The sequence below is a fragment of the Telopea speciosissima genome, chromosome 10 (assembly GCF_018873765.1).
Source record: "Telopea speciosissima isolate NSW1024214 ecotype Mountain lineage chromosome 10, Tspe_v1, whole genome shotgun sequence".
In the NCBI taxonomy this organism is placed as follows: domain Eukaryota; kingdom Viridiplantae; phylum Streptophyta; class Magnoliopsida; order Proteales; family Proteaceae; genus Telopea; species Telopea speciosissima.
Window position 1 is genome coordinate 16,060,622 of NC_057925.1, and position 14,728 is coordinate 16,075,349.

At 38.2% G+C, this 14,728-nt stretch overlaps 1 protein-coding gene across 2 annotated transcripts in view; it reads right to left on the minus strand.

The window, feature by feature from the left end:
- LOC122642216 (PH, RCC1 and FYVE domains-containing protein 1-like) overlaps nucleotides 1-14,375 on the minus strand; it is a 29,764-nt gene extending 15,389 nt beyond the window's left edge. Inside the window, exons 1-6 of one of the 2 annotated variants that reach the window (XM_043835651.1) lie at nucleotides 13,679-14,375; nucleotides 10,584-10,670; nucleotides 9,536-9,625; nucleotides 4,256-4,336; nucleotides 3,884-4,078; nucleotides 1,663-3,798 (exon numbers count right to left, since the gene is read on the minus strand). In XM_043835651.1, the coding sequence (XP_043691586.1) occupies nucleotides 1,663-3,798; nucleotides 3,884-4,078; nucleotides 4,256-4,336; nucleotides 9,536-9,625; nucleotides 10,584-10,670; nucleotides 13,679-13,747 (2,658 nt within the window). In that variant the 5' untranslated portion in view covers nucleotides 13,748-14,375. The remainder of the gene's footprint in view (nucleotides 1-1,662; nucleotides 3,799-3,883; nucleotides 4,079-4,255; nucleotides 4,337-9,535; nucleotides 9,626-10,583; nucleotides 10,671-13,678) is intronic. The other variant, XM_043835652.1, reaches the window with a different exon arrangement.
- Between the last annotated feature and the right edge of the window lie 353 nt (nucleotides 14,376-14,728).

Consider the following 14,728-nt stretch of genomic DNA (forward strand, 5'->3'; position numbering starts at 1 on the left):
CTGATTGGGCTGGATCTCCTGTTAACAAAAGGTCAACTACTGGTTATTGCATATTTGCAGGAGGGAATCTTGTATCATGGAAAAGTAAGAAACAGACAGTTGTGGCTCGATCCAATGCAGAGTCAAAGTATTGAGCCATGGCACAAGTTACATGTGAGTTGATGTGGGTGAAACAGTTGTTGACTGAGCTTGGATTTACGAATGATTCCTCCCATGCAACTATGGTGTGATAATCAAGTTGCTGTTCATATTACTTCAAATCCTGTGTTTCATGAAAGAACAAAACACATTGAAGTAGATTGTCACTTTGTTCGACAGAAACTGCAACAAGGACTCATTTCTTCTAGTTATGTTCGTACAGGAGAACAACTTGCAGATTTATTTACAAAGTCTCTGGGGAGTGCTAGAGTGAATTATATTTGTAACAAGCTCGGCATGATTAATATCTATGCTCCAGCTTGAGCTCACACTACGTGAAAAACTCCCAAGGCTCCACTTCTTCTTCTTCTTCTTCTTCTTCTTCTCTTCTATTGTTTTCAGAATCCAAGAAAATAATTAAAAAAAATTTGAAATTTTTTGAAAAAGAGGAGAGAGATAGATACATTAACTCATCATTAGTGTCATCATGATCTTTGTCCTATAATGTTTTTCAATTTTTAAAACAGAGGAGAGAGACAGATACATTAACTCATCATTAGTGTCATCATGATCTTTGTCCTATTATGTTTGTCTTTATTTTCTTTGCTTGGCTTCCAAACATAGCCTCAGGGATCTCAGGGTTTCCCGTAATGCGTCAAGCAGGGAGGTCAGTCTCACAACTATAATCATAGTGGACTAATCACTGCTCAAAAAGGTCCCCTAGAATCTCCAAAGACACTGTTGTTGGGCTCTCCCCAGATGTTCCAACAGCCAACTAACGCCACCATGCACCAGTCTCCGAAAAATTTTCCTAGAATGAAAGAGGTCCAACTCCACAACCTGGAGCAGATGTCAAAGGACAACACCCACTGAGCACCACATAAGGGCATTAAATGGAGCAAGACCTCCTCAAAATGAGACAAAGACCCAAGATCTGAAAGGCACATCTGGCAGGCATGAGGTTGAGAAACCCTGGCATGCCATCTCCTTTTGATCACCTTACAGGAGTTAAACTTCTTAATTTTCATTATCTCATGATGGACCTCCCAAAGAAAGGCCTCAAAGTCAGCGGGGCATCAAACTTGCAAACCATATAGGGAATGGATCTTTGCTTCTCATTATCCAGGTGCTGGGATCAGTTAAAGTTTCAAAGATAGATTTAGAAGAAGTTCATCAGAAAACAAAAACCCTCTCTAAGGTCATAATAAACATAAACCTCTTCTTGATTGTGCATAGGGAAACTAGTGGCCGCAACTCAAATATCCAGTTGTAACATAGATGAGATGTAGAATTCTCATTTAGATAGTGTTGTGATATAGATGTTGAAAGCCTTGAATAACTAAAACAGAAGACGTACAACTCTACAACAATCATGCAGCTAGTCATTGATTTCTGCAACATAGAGTTGGTAAACAATAAAGAATAATACCATTTAACTCAGGAAGTAAAGAAAGCTGAACAATGGTCAAACAAAATGGACAAAGTTGCAAAACAGATATTTCACAAAAGAGGTAAAATCTATACCTGGGCTCTTAGTTGAAGAACTTCTTGGCTCAGGCTATCATTTGTCCTTTTAGCATCATCCACTACCACTTTCGGTGAAGTGAGTCCAGATAGTGTTGGGGTTGGTGTTGTAGAACGAGGTGGGCTTGGGCGTCTTGATATTGGAGATGTTGCCCGGGAAACAATTCTTGATCCAGGAACAGAAGCTGAGAAGAACTTTTTTGATGATCCAAAGACAGGATTGAAAGATTTAGAAATATTAAGTGCTCCCCATTGAGATCCTCCATTTGGAATAGGTGAAACACGACTACCATTAATGTCTAGTTTCTTAGTTCTCTTGGAAGACCTATCTACTCGCTTAAAAGAATCCATTGAAGAAAATCTAGCCAGTGGTGGATTTGGTCTTGAATCCAACCTTTCATCCTTTTCAGCGAACTCATTAAGCCCCTGGTTTATGCTTCCTCTTCTATTCATAGAGTGGTGCGATGAAGCGTCAGTCTCAATGGCTTTTCTCAGCTTACTAAAGCAGTTATCACAGACACGATAAGATTTGTTTGGGTTTGGTGCCATAGAAGCTTTAAGGGACTTTTTACTGCTACATGAGTGACAGAAAACAAGTCCACAATTATAGCAATTATGACGCTTCCTTTTGAAATTAAATGGTAGGCGGCAACCAGAACAAATTGATTGATCAACACCAGATACCCATTTATGAAGACAGATAGCTGCAGTAAAATTGGTACCACAAGCAATACTTTTGACTTGTTTATCTTTCAAGGCTTCAACCAATGATGGGGTATTCCTATCATCAGTATTGCCATGACCCAATCTACCATTTGCTCCCTTGCCCCAAGTGTAAACTTCAGTTCGGGAAGTTAAGACAGCAACATGATAAGCACCGCACGCTATCTCCTCCACAAAATTCTTCAAAAGTTTACCTTCAACACGTGTAGGAAGCTTCCCATCAGCATGAGGGTTTCCTAGCTGGCCATAGACAGGACTACCCATTGTATAGACCTGGCCAGAGGTTGTAAGTGCAACTGTCAGGCTGTGTCCACAGGAAACTTGACAAAAATTGGGTTCAACCAGAGCTGCAACACACGTAGGCACAAGTTTTGATTCCTTGTCACCATGCCCAAGTCGACCTTTATCTCCATCTCCCCATGTAAACAGCTTTCCGGAGGAACAGTTGCTGGAACTTAAAGTCCCAACCATGACCTCTATAACTGCAGCAGTGTGCCAAACACCACAAGCAGCTCGCACAGTACGTAATCCCTTGAGAGATTCCACCTCCCTGGGAATTAAAACACTTTTCTTGTCTCCATGACCCAGAACTCCAAAAGTTCCATCACCGAAAGTAAACAACTGCCCAGAAGAGGTCACAACAGCAGTATGCCAAGGTCCACAGGAGATAGACGACACATGTATACCCTCCAAAGGCCCATTGACTTTTTTTGGGACCCAGTGACTCACCACATTTCCATGTCCAAGGAGCCCAGAGTTGTAAGTACCAGCACCCCATGTGTACAGATCTCCAGAGAGTGTCACAGCACATGTGTGGTGCTCCCCACATGCTACAAGCTCAATGTTTGTATTGCTAAGAGCATCAATTAACTTGGGGTGTGAAACATCAGAATCTACAGCATGACCAAGCCGGCCACCTGATTCCTCTCCCCAAGAGAAAATCTCCCCTTGTTTAGTTACTAAAGCAGCATGCCGTCCACCACAGGCTAGGTTCTGAACATCAAGTACTACAGCAGATTCCAAGGCTTTTGGCACAAATGAATCCAATTTAAGACCAGTAGAACTTCCAACTCTCTGAGTACCCCCACCCAGAACACCGTCTCCAGTGCCCTCACCCCAAAGAAAAACATCCCCTAAAGCATCCCCATCATCATGGCCAGAACCTTGACTTGATGAGCTAACTGCACTTGATAGACTAACCCTAAAGGCATCCATTCCCATGCCTTTCATGTGTCCATTCATGCTTTCTGAGCCTCCTGATGACGTAGAATGCACTGAGCCACTAGCAGAATCTGAGGGGAAGAACCCCTTAGGAGGTACAGCATATAATACCACATCTGAAAATGCTTTTTCCAGACCATTCTTTGGGGGGCTTCCATATGGACTATGAAGACGAAGAGGATCTCCACAATCCTGAATCAGGAAAAGGAATATTTATCATATTGGAGGTGGTTACATAGCAAGTATGGGAATAAGCAACATTACAAGCAATGCACACCTTTTGGAAACTATCACCGCTACCAAATGGAGAGCTCAAAGGTGAACTTCTTCGGGTGTATGTTCGGGGACTGTTTGCTTCAGATGAAAGTCCATCACTTCTGGATTCTGTTCTCCAGTTACGGTGATGACTACGAGAAATTAAAGATTTTAGACCAATAAACCAGGCCTCAGCTTCATCTTTATCTTTGCAAATCTGGTAAAGAGAAAGATCATCGTATTAAGAAAAATATTCAATGTTCATGAAAGCTGGAAACTGCTTTTAATCACGTAGGTAATGAAAAGGTCAATGAGGAGAAACTTCAACAGTCAGCTGAATCAGAAAACCTATGCAAAATAGAAAAAGACAAGCCCAAATGGAGAAAATGCTAACCAGATCCAGTGACCTATCATTATATATAAGAGAAAATGACTGGTATTCCTTCTCAGGTCGAGGATATCTCTGAAAGATTGCCTGGAGAAAAAACAGTTGTGCAATGTCGTTAATTAAGTTGTATCTAAAAACTGAAAAGTATTTGACAACAGGCAAGCACAGATATCTAAACAGTATTACATAACTTTTTAGGGCAAAGAAATTTAATCATACGAAAAAAATGGTGTTTTCTATTCAGGATGAGAAGGAAATTAAAGGAAAACTGGAAAAGAAGTTCTTAGATTAAAACAGAGTAACTGAAATGACAATACTGATGGAGAAGCACCAGGATCACAACTCATTCAGAAGTAGGAATTTTGGCAAAGAACATTGAAGATGCAACTTTAAGGTAATGATGACCCTCAAAGCTTCACAAGTATATACTAGTTGACAGGAACCATTAGAAAGCCTTAAGCAAAATAATAATTGTGTTTCCGTGGATATGTGATTGGTGGCAAGGCCACCCTTGAAAAGTTACTTTATAACAACAGGAGCTGAAAAGGACAAGTTGACACCCATAAGGCTTTCAAATTAAAAAACAGGTGGCAAAAACAGCAAATAGACACATCAAGGGAAGTATTTCCCGAATACAAAATACAATATGTGGACCCATCAAATATAACGAAGCAGTCTTTCTCAGATGCCAAAAGTGGAAAGTTTACCCAAAACATAATGGTGGACCTTCCCCAGGCCACCAACTAAAGGATTACACTGACCACAGTTAGCACATTTATTATTCATGAATACTATTATTCACATAGTGAGCAAGGGTTAGCTAGGGTGTCCCCTCTAAGCGACGGACCGCATCGGCGCCTAGATGCGGTGGCAAGTAGACAAGGGTTCTCACACCATGGATTAGTGCGGATAAAGAAGCTAGTCCAAAAGCGTAGGATTACATTAGCATCTTGGAACATTGGATCTTTAATAGGTAAGAGTCTAGAATTGATAGATGTTATGATGAGAAAAAGGATTAACATAGCCTGTATTCAAGAGACTAGACAGAAGGGTAAAAAAGCTAAGGAGTTGGACAACTTTACACTTTGGTATACAGGGGATAAAAGCAATAGAAATGGAGTGGGCATAGTAATGGATAAAGATTTAAAGAATGATGTGGTGGATACTAAAAGATTCGGAGATAGGATTATATCCATCAAGCTTGTGTTGGAGAAAGAGGTTGTCAATATAATTAGTGCTTACGCACCTCAAGTAGGATTGGATGAAAGTAGCAAGTTACAATTTTGGGAACACATGGATGGATTAGTCATGGAACGAGGTCTTGCCGAGATCTCCGAGATAAGTCGGTTTTTTTAAAGTCCAAGATGAGACAAAAGACAAGTTAAGGAAACAGCATCGACTCAAGATCTCGGCATTTTACATTAATTGTATGCTTTCTATTACTAAACTATGTGTAGAATAGGGTCTATTAGTACATCGTAGCCTACCAACTTAGGGTCCGGAATCAAACTCCTATTTGAACTTCGATATTTCAAAATTTGAAAGTGCCATTGTGTTTAAATAGCTCATAATAGGCTGTATACCAAGTTTCATGACCTAACTAGGTCAAAAACCCACCAAAACCTGGCTTCGAGTTCAAACAAAAATGCACCAATTCGCCGAGATCTCGGCCCAACTCGGTTTTTTACCTGGTCAAAACCAGGTCCGTAACCGAGACCTTGAAGCATGGGATTAGTGCAAGGTTTCAATTAAGGAGAAAAGATTGTTATAGGGGTGATCTGAATGGACATGTTAGGAAAGATCGTAAAGGCTATGACGGTGTCATAGAGAATATGGTTTTGGAGAGAGGAATGAGGAGGGGATCTCAATTTCAGATTTTGTTGTGGCTTATGATCTATCCATTGTAAACACTTACTTTGAAAAGAGAAGAGCATTTAGCTACCTTCAACAATGGGCATCATAGTAGCCAAATAGATTTCTTCCTAACTAGAAGGTCCAATAGATAGGACTGTGAGGTTATACCAGAGAAGAGGCTAACCACACAACATAGATTAGCGGTCATGGATATGTATCTTACTACACAAAATCATACGAAAAGAGTTTATTTGCCCTAGGATAAGGTGGTTGAGCTTAAAAGGAGATACTATGAAATCATTTACTTATAAAGTGGTCAAACAAGAAAAGTGGGACTTTAAGGAAGACGCTAACACGATGTGGAATGAGATGACTACTTGTATTAAGAAGGTTGCTAAAGATGTCCTAGGTGAATCAAAATGAAAACGTCATTCCTCTAAAGAGACTTAATAGTGGGATGATGAGGTTCAAACAGGCATTAAGACTAAGAAAGCTAGTTTCAAGACATGGCAAAGGACTAAGATATAGAGGATTTACAAAGGTATAAATTTGTCAGAAATGAAGTTGAGAAGATTATGGGTAAAGCAAGGGCGAAGGAATATGAAGATCTTTATAACAATCTGAGCACAAAGGAAGGGGAAAAGCTATTTATAAGATAGCTAAAGTGAGGGAAAGGAATAGTAGAGATTTCGATCATGTTAGATGTATTAAAAGTGAAGATGGTAAAGTACTAATAAGGGATGAGGACATTAAGGAGATATGAGATGATTATTTTTTTAGCCTACTAAATGAAGACACTTTGAGTAATAGTGTTCTGGAATACTGCATTACCCATCAAAACACCACATGTCATAGATATATACAAAGAATTAGGATATTTGAAGTAAGAGAAGCTTTAAGAAGGATGAAAGTAGGCAAGGCACAAGGCCCAGATGAGATCCCAATAAAAGTGTGGAAAAACTTAGGAATCTGTGGTTTATCTTGGCTAACCAAGTTGTTTAATAAGATTATAAGTATGCATGGCAAAAGGCCCAGATGAGATTCCAATAGAAGTGTGGAAGATCTTAGGAATCTATGGTTTTTCTTGGCTAACCAAGTTGTTTAATAAGATTATGAATACAGGGAAAATGCCGGATGAATGGAGGAGAAGCATTGTGGTTCTAATTTACAAAAATAAAGGTGATATTTTAGAGCTGCAATAACTATAGAGGCATAAAACTAATGAGTCATACTATGAAAATATAGGAGAGGGTTATTAAAACCCATGTGAGACAAGATACTACTATTACGGAGAACCAATTTAGTTTTATGCCAAGAAGATCCACAACGGAAGCTATTTACCTAATTAGAAGACTTATTGAAAGATTTAGAGATTGCAAGAAGGATCTCCATATGCTCTTTATTGACCTAGAAAAAGCTTATGACAGAGTCCCTAGAGAATTAATCTGGCAAGTACTAGAGAAGAGAAGTGTTTCAAGTAAATCTGTGGACATAATTAAAGATATGTATGATGGTGCAGTGACAAGTATAAAAACTGTGGGGGGCTAAGGTAGTGAATTCCCAAATACAATTGGGTTATATCAAGGATCAACTTTAAGCCCTTATTTATTTCTGCTTATCATGGATGACTTAACCAGAGACATTCAAAATGAGGTTCCTTGATGTATGCTTTTTTGCTAATGATACTGTTTTGGTGGATGAGACAAAAATAGGGGGATTAACGCTAAGTTGGAGTTATGGAGATCAATTTTAGAATCAAAAAGTTTTAAGATAAGTAGAACGAAAACGGAGTATATGGTGTGTAACTTTGGTTACATTAGGGCGAAAAATGAGGTGGTGAAAATGGATGAGGGAGATTCCGCAAAGTGATTATTAGGTATTTGGGCTCAATCATAAATAAATACAGTGATATAGAAGATGATGATTCACAGAGAATTAAAATAGGATGAATGAAGTGGACAGGTGAACCTGGAGTGTTGTATGATCGGTGTATTCCTTTAAAACTTACAGGAAAATTTTATAGGGCAGTTGTACGACCAGCTATGATGTATGGTACAAAATGTTGGGTAGTTAAGAAGCATCATATAGATAAACTTAGTGTAGCGGAGATGAGGATGTTGAGATGGATGAGTGGCAAAACTAAGAAGGATAAAGTAAGAAATGAACATATTAGAGCTGGTTTGGGAGTAGCTCCAATACATGATAAGCTACGAGAAAGCCATTTGAGGTGGCATGGCCATGTTCAACGGAGGCCTTTGGATGCTCCAGTATGGAGGAGTGATTTGATTCAGATTGAAGGACCTAAAAGAGCCAGGGACAGACCTAAAATGACTTAGGAGAAGTGATGAAGAAAGACATGCATATCTTAGGCCTTGTATCAAGTATGACCTCGAATAGAGCTGATTGGAGGGCAAGGATCCATGTAGCCGACCCCATTTAGTTGGGATAAGACTTGGTTGTTGTATTCATGAATACTACAGTTGCATGCTGAATCATTGAATACATATCCTATGGCAAGTTTTCAAAGATTCAAGAAAATTCACTTTTTCAAAATCCTAGCATATTATTCACAAATTTTCCTGTATTTTGAGATAAATAATTGAAAAACCTCTGCTGCTTCTCTGATACTGCCAAGTATATGATATGGCAGTTTAACCAAAGAAAAAAAAAAAGAAAGTGACATAATTAAGACTTATGTTGCTTACAGGTAATTTAGGACTTAGGAATGGCTCCAATAAGTGATGTCGAGAGGAAGTCTCTTGAGGTTTTTTGGCATGTAAAACAAAGGCCACAAAGAGGTGCTGGCGGAATGGTCTCTGGCCGTTCAAAGCGGAGACCTGGGATCAAATCCTGCCTCATGGGTGTGCACTGGGGGTTATGAGGTGGATAAATTATCAGGGTGCCAAAAAACGATGCCACGGAATACACTGGAAAACGGATTTAGAAGGTGCAAATTAGAGGAACCAAAAACAAGGGGTAGACTGAAAATATATGAATGGTGAAACTTGAAAGAGGATTGAAGTGGCCCTAGTTAGCTGGGATAAGGCTTAGTCGAGTTGAGTAATGTTGCTTAGAGGTCCTCTTACTAACCTATTCAAGATGCTGCAGAAAAATAGTAAACAACTACTTACCCAATACCATGTGTTTGATAAAATAATCAAGGGGGGTAATGATAAAAATAAGATGAAGGAAACAAATAGTATCCCAAAAAGAAACAGAAGGAAAACAAAAAAAACAGAAACAAATATGTTTGCTTATTTCTGCTAATGGTTTTGCCCAAATACAAAGAAAAAGTAAGGACCTCCAATGATTCCTTTATCTGCTGAAAATTTATTGAAAGCTACAGATATGACCTCTCGTTCTCCTATAATTACCATAAGCACCACAGGATGAGCATGCAAGACACAGTACATCTAAAGATGAGATTCTTACAGTGCGTTGGCCCGGTATAATTCTGGACACATGGCTTAGTTTAAGGTGCTTCTCCTCCTTTCCAGAGTACCAAATTAAAACAGATTCATCCTGAAAGGAATAGCACAAAAAGAGAAGCACTTCATAAATATTCACTAGGTTATATAATCAACAAGTAAGCAGTTTTGAAGTGCATGAATTTAGGCATTGAAAAATGTTGGAAGAATAAACCGACAATTATTACCTAGAACCCCTTATTTTTATTGTATTTCATGTTATTATTTAAGTTGAGCATCTGAACTAATCAATGAGTAGAACTGAATTGTATTGCTTAAACCAAGGAATTGTGAAATATCAGCCAGAGAGAGAAACAGACAGACCGACAGACAAAAACATATTAACAAAACCATACCAGGCAACCAATGATCATGTTAAACGTATCATACAGACTCCTAGGGACACTTTCTCCCAACTCTAGGAGGATATATTGCTCCAAAGTTTCAAAAGTGAAACCCAGTTCTTATACAGCTTAATCAATTTTTTTCTTACAAAACAGACTTACAATTATATAGAAATGGTTTAAGAAAGAGTGACATGGGGTGAACAATCATAAAACAGTGCTAATTTTGATGTTCTATTCTGTATGTCGGTAGATGACAGCAGACATAGATATGTGAAATCAACTTCGAAGGACATATTTCAAACACAACTGCAGAATATTTGTAAGCTCAAAGCCCCACAGTAATGAGAAATTCACATCCAAAAATAAATTTTTGAAATTTGTCACTGTGCATGTACATGCATGTACTGGTTACTTCATAATCTTTTTATGATCTTATTGCATTTATTCATAACAACGTACTGCTTCAATTAAGATAGAGTTCACTAGAACTCCTATATGATATAGACTGGATGATGATATGATATAAGTCTTCTTTCCATCCTTTTTTCATTTTTAAACTAGGGCTTGTGCCCTAAATCAGGAAAAGAAAAGGTTGTATTTAGCTGAAAATCAAATTACAGTAAAGATACAAAAGAAAGGTAGATGAGGCACTAAAAAAAGGCTTACATTTGCAAGCCTGAAGGGACAGAACTTAGGTTTCCCTCTACGTCCATACTTGAGCAAGTATGCTCCTTTCTTAAGAGCAGTAATAGCCTGTTGTAAATCAAACCGAAAAATTGAGTTAAAACAAATTCAGCAGTCAGCTTAGCTGACGTTATAAGAGGAAGAAGAAGACAACGATGGTTATAATGATGATTATGATGACAACATGGATATAGCATCAAAAGTTCAAGTAAAATGTAAAACACTAAGCCAAAGAAAATACTTAGGTTCTAGATTCATATAATTACCGGAAGAAAGTACATGAACATATTGTACAACAACAACAACAGCATAGTCGTATCCCAACTAAATGGGGTCGACTACATGGATCCTTGCTCTTCAACCAGCTCTATTCGAAGTCATACAAGAGATTGTATGACTATAAAAGCACAAATTACTGTTGCCTGTTTCAAATGAATTTTTCCTTATTGCCCTTGAAAAGAATAATTTATTATTTGTGCAACATGTCTTCAATATCTCACTTCTGTTGTATTGTAGAGTACAATTCATACTATATTTTTACATTTTTTTTATATGCATCTCTAAGGGAGTTTTACTGTACGTTCTATTTCTTAGTAAACCCATACTCACAGTTGTCAAGGCGTCGCCTAGGCGTCCATGCGCTTTGGTCGCCTAGGCGGGCGCCTTGGTCGCCTAACCACCGTGACAAATATGCCCATACTACAAATGAAGAAGACTTATATTGCTAAATATGAGCTTAATAGACTAAGAACACAAAACCAAAACTTCTAAACTGTGTCAAAACCAATGCCAATGCCATTGCCACTCACTTATTTTCTCTCTCCACTCTCTGCAGCCTCTTCTGATCTCTCCATTTAAAAAGGAGGATAATGATGAGGAGGAAGTAGGGCAACTTAACTCAGAACAAGATCTATGACACGCTGGCATTGTAGACCTTGATCCACAAAGAAACATAGGGTATCTATATTCTTTAATAGTCTGATGAAGGATTGAGGCAGCATCATTGATCATTCTCAATGATGCTTTTTCTCTGTAGGTCATAGAACAATGGAGAAATTGAAAAAGATGCTGCCAAAGTTTAGATCAGTGCAGAGAAGTTTCAATGTTGTCTGACTGATACATTCCATTAAAACTAAAGAGTAAATTTCAGTAGCCAGACATAATAAGACCAACAATGCTTTATGTAGATGAAAATATAGAATAGAGAAACACTATTGTATCTGAAACGAGGATGTTGAAATGGATAAGTGGCAAAATTAGGAAGGTAGAATCAGAAATGACTGCATTTAGGGGAACTTAGAAGGAGAAAAGATGAGGAAAATCAAATTGAGTTGGTTCAGACATGTTCCCAAAAACCAAGAATGCACTAGTGAGGAAATAGTGGTGTTAGAGGTGTTTATAAAGAGGAGGAATAGGTAAAATGACTCAGGTTGAAGTAGTGAGAAAGATGAATGAATGATAGTGGTGCTAGAGTCATAAAGTGGACAAGCAGGTGATGACTGGGGTTGAATTTGTAAGAAAAGATGAATGATACAGGTTAACAGAAGATATGGCCTGGCGCAAAAAAAAATTTACAATAGCCAATCCCAAGCAGTTGATATGCTAGCTAAAGCAGGGATTTCCAAGCAGCACTTCTATTCAGAGAATTATCACATTACTAGAACTTTCAGTGTTGCTGACTGCAGGACTCCATATTGTTGTTCAATGAGTTCTTCCAACTCTATGCTTCTGTTCTTAATAAAGTATGCTATTTATCCCCTCCCCCCATAAAGGAAAAGTATTAGGTATAAGGCTTAGTTGAGTTGAGCACTTTGTACAGATCTTATTTTGCAAATGATAAACTAGCATTTTGACCATATAATTACATGCAACAGGCACCATCCTTGTTTCAATAAATATAATATAACCATGCCTAATTTATTGGAAAAAACAAATAGATAAGTTCAAATCATGAAAATTGGGGTGAAAACAAAAGGTATTATGTCATAGCTCTTCAAGTTCCATAAATTTCCAAGTGATTAATTTTACTAACTTTCATCATTATTCGATATGCCATTAATAGAGGGTGGGCCTTGGTGCAATTGTAAGGTTGCTCCATTGTGACCAAGTGGTCACGTGTTCGAATCTGGAAACAGCCTTTCTGCGAAAGCAGGGGTAAGGCTGCATACATTACGACTCTCCCCAGACCCCGCAGGTGGGAGCCTTGTGCACTGGGTACGCCTTTCTTTTGGATGTAATTTTTCTCTTTCATTGCTAGTAAGATAGCCATCTAATTAGTGCTAGCATTCTAATTTTTTTTTTTTTTTGTTGGTAGAAGTGCTAGCATTCTAATTGTACATGACTTTTCGTGTATGATCACTTATAAAAGCATTGGAACAATATATATAACTATGGTAGAAATATTTTAGATCAAATTTAGGGGTTTATGAACACGATCACTGCACTATTATACCTCTAGTTTTGCTTTAAGAACTCAATTAGTAGCATTCCGTGGAATTCATAACTCTTGCGCTATAAAGTCCTTTTGCACCGAACAGAAAATGACAAGCCAACTATCCTGTGTAGTTGTAAAGCAACTTTTCTGACCATGTTCCCTACATGCAAATGCCAATTGACAAGTATCAAGAGAAAAATAGCATCCTGTTGCTGCTCAGTCAACTATTGTGAGGACCCATTATTCTATGGTGGAAGTGAAATGTCAGTCGACGAAAAAGTTTTTATCGCTTTTTAGTTGACCAACCTAACAAATACCATATCCAGCTACTGTTACAAGTTCAACAATTCAAATTCAGACCTACCAATGACTGTACCACCTTAGACAAAACAAGCTTCCCTACTTGCATTGCAAACTAAATCACGTTAACAAATTAACAGTTTTAACAGGGGTAGCAAGAGCAAAAATGTAGCATTTCAAAGAACAAACAAAAGCTTGCAACTCTTCTTACACATTGTAATTGTAAGCACAAAAATAAAAATACTTGTAGTCCAAGCTTTTGAATCCTTCCGGACTCGGTTCAAACATCAAATCAAGATAAATAAAGTCAACAAATCGGAGAGCTCACTAGGCGAAGGATTACCTGTTCAACGTCCCTTTCCCCAGAGCCCGTCCTATTAAGATCTGTTGTCATCGTTTCAGTTCGAGACATCAAGAAACAACGTTGTCGAGCATTATCTGACACTCCAGAAGCTTCAATGAGTCATCCATTCTCAAAATAATCCTTTCATTCATTCGCTCATCCAAGAATTCTGGAATCCATCGAAATTTCACATACACAACCAAAATCGCAAACTTAAACCCAAAATTATCGCAGGAGATCGAACTGCCATCGTGATCCATCCAATTTTAACTACAACTACTACATCTATGCTTTCGGAATTAATACAACACTAGAAATACTACCTCAAACCCCAAATCCTTCATCAATGCTTAATCTACTCAGCTCGATGTTGCACTGAAAGACCTCTGAAATCTTTTATGTTTCAGTAAGAATACGAACAACACTAAGAACAATACCTGAAATGTACCTTTAGGTTATCCAAGAGAAATCGCTCAGAGGTAAGCCTAAACTCCACTGTTTTCGATGGTTTTCCACTCGATGAGCTCGAAATTTCTTGTCTGAGAGAGAAAATCGGAAACTAAACCAGAGAAAGAATTTCACAGGAAATCTAGGAAAAAGTGATCAGATGATCAGCTGTAAAACTCCTGCAAAATCGATACAGAGAGAGAGAGAGAACTCTTCCACTGGTCGATCCAATGGAGGAAAAAAGCGACAAACAAAAACAGTCCAAGTAATAAAAGCATAAAACCCTGTTGTCTGACTGAACCCAAGAACCTCTCCCCCACACCCACATCCCCAAATGAAAAAGAAGTGGAGTAGTTTGTACAAAAACCCATATTTTCCGATTTAATTTCGAGAATGCCACTTAAATCCCTCCAATGAGACGAGTCGAATGTGGATTCAAGCGCTTATTGAAAAATCTTAGTACATGTTCCGACGACCAATGAAAATATATAAAAAGCTAATCCCTGACGTTAACCTAATCATGTAAGGGACTTTAATCAAATCACATATGATATAGAATTTTAGCTTTCTTTGACAAAATTGCCCTTGATATGACCACCTCTC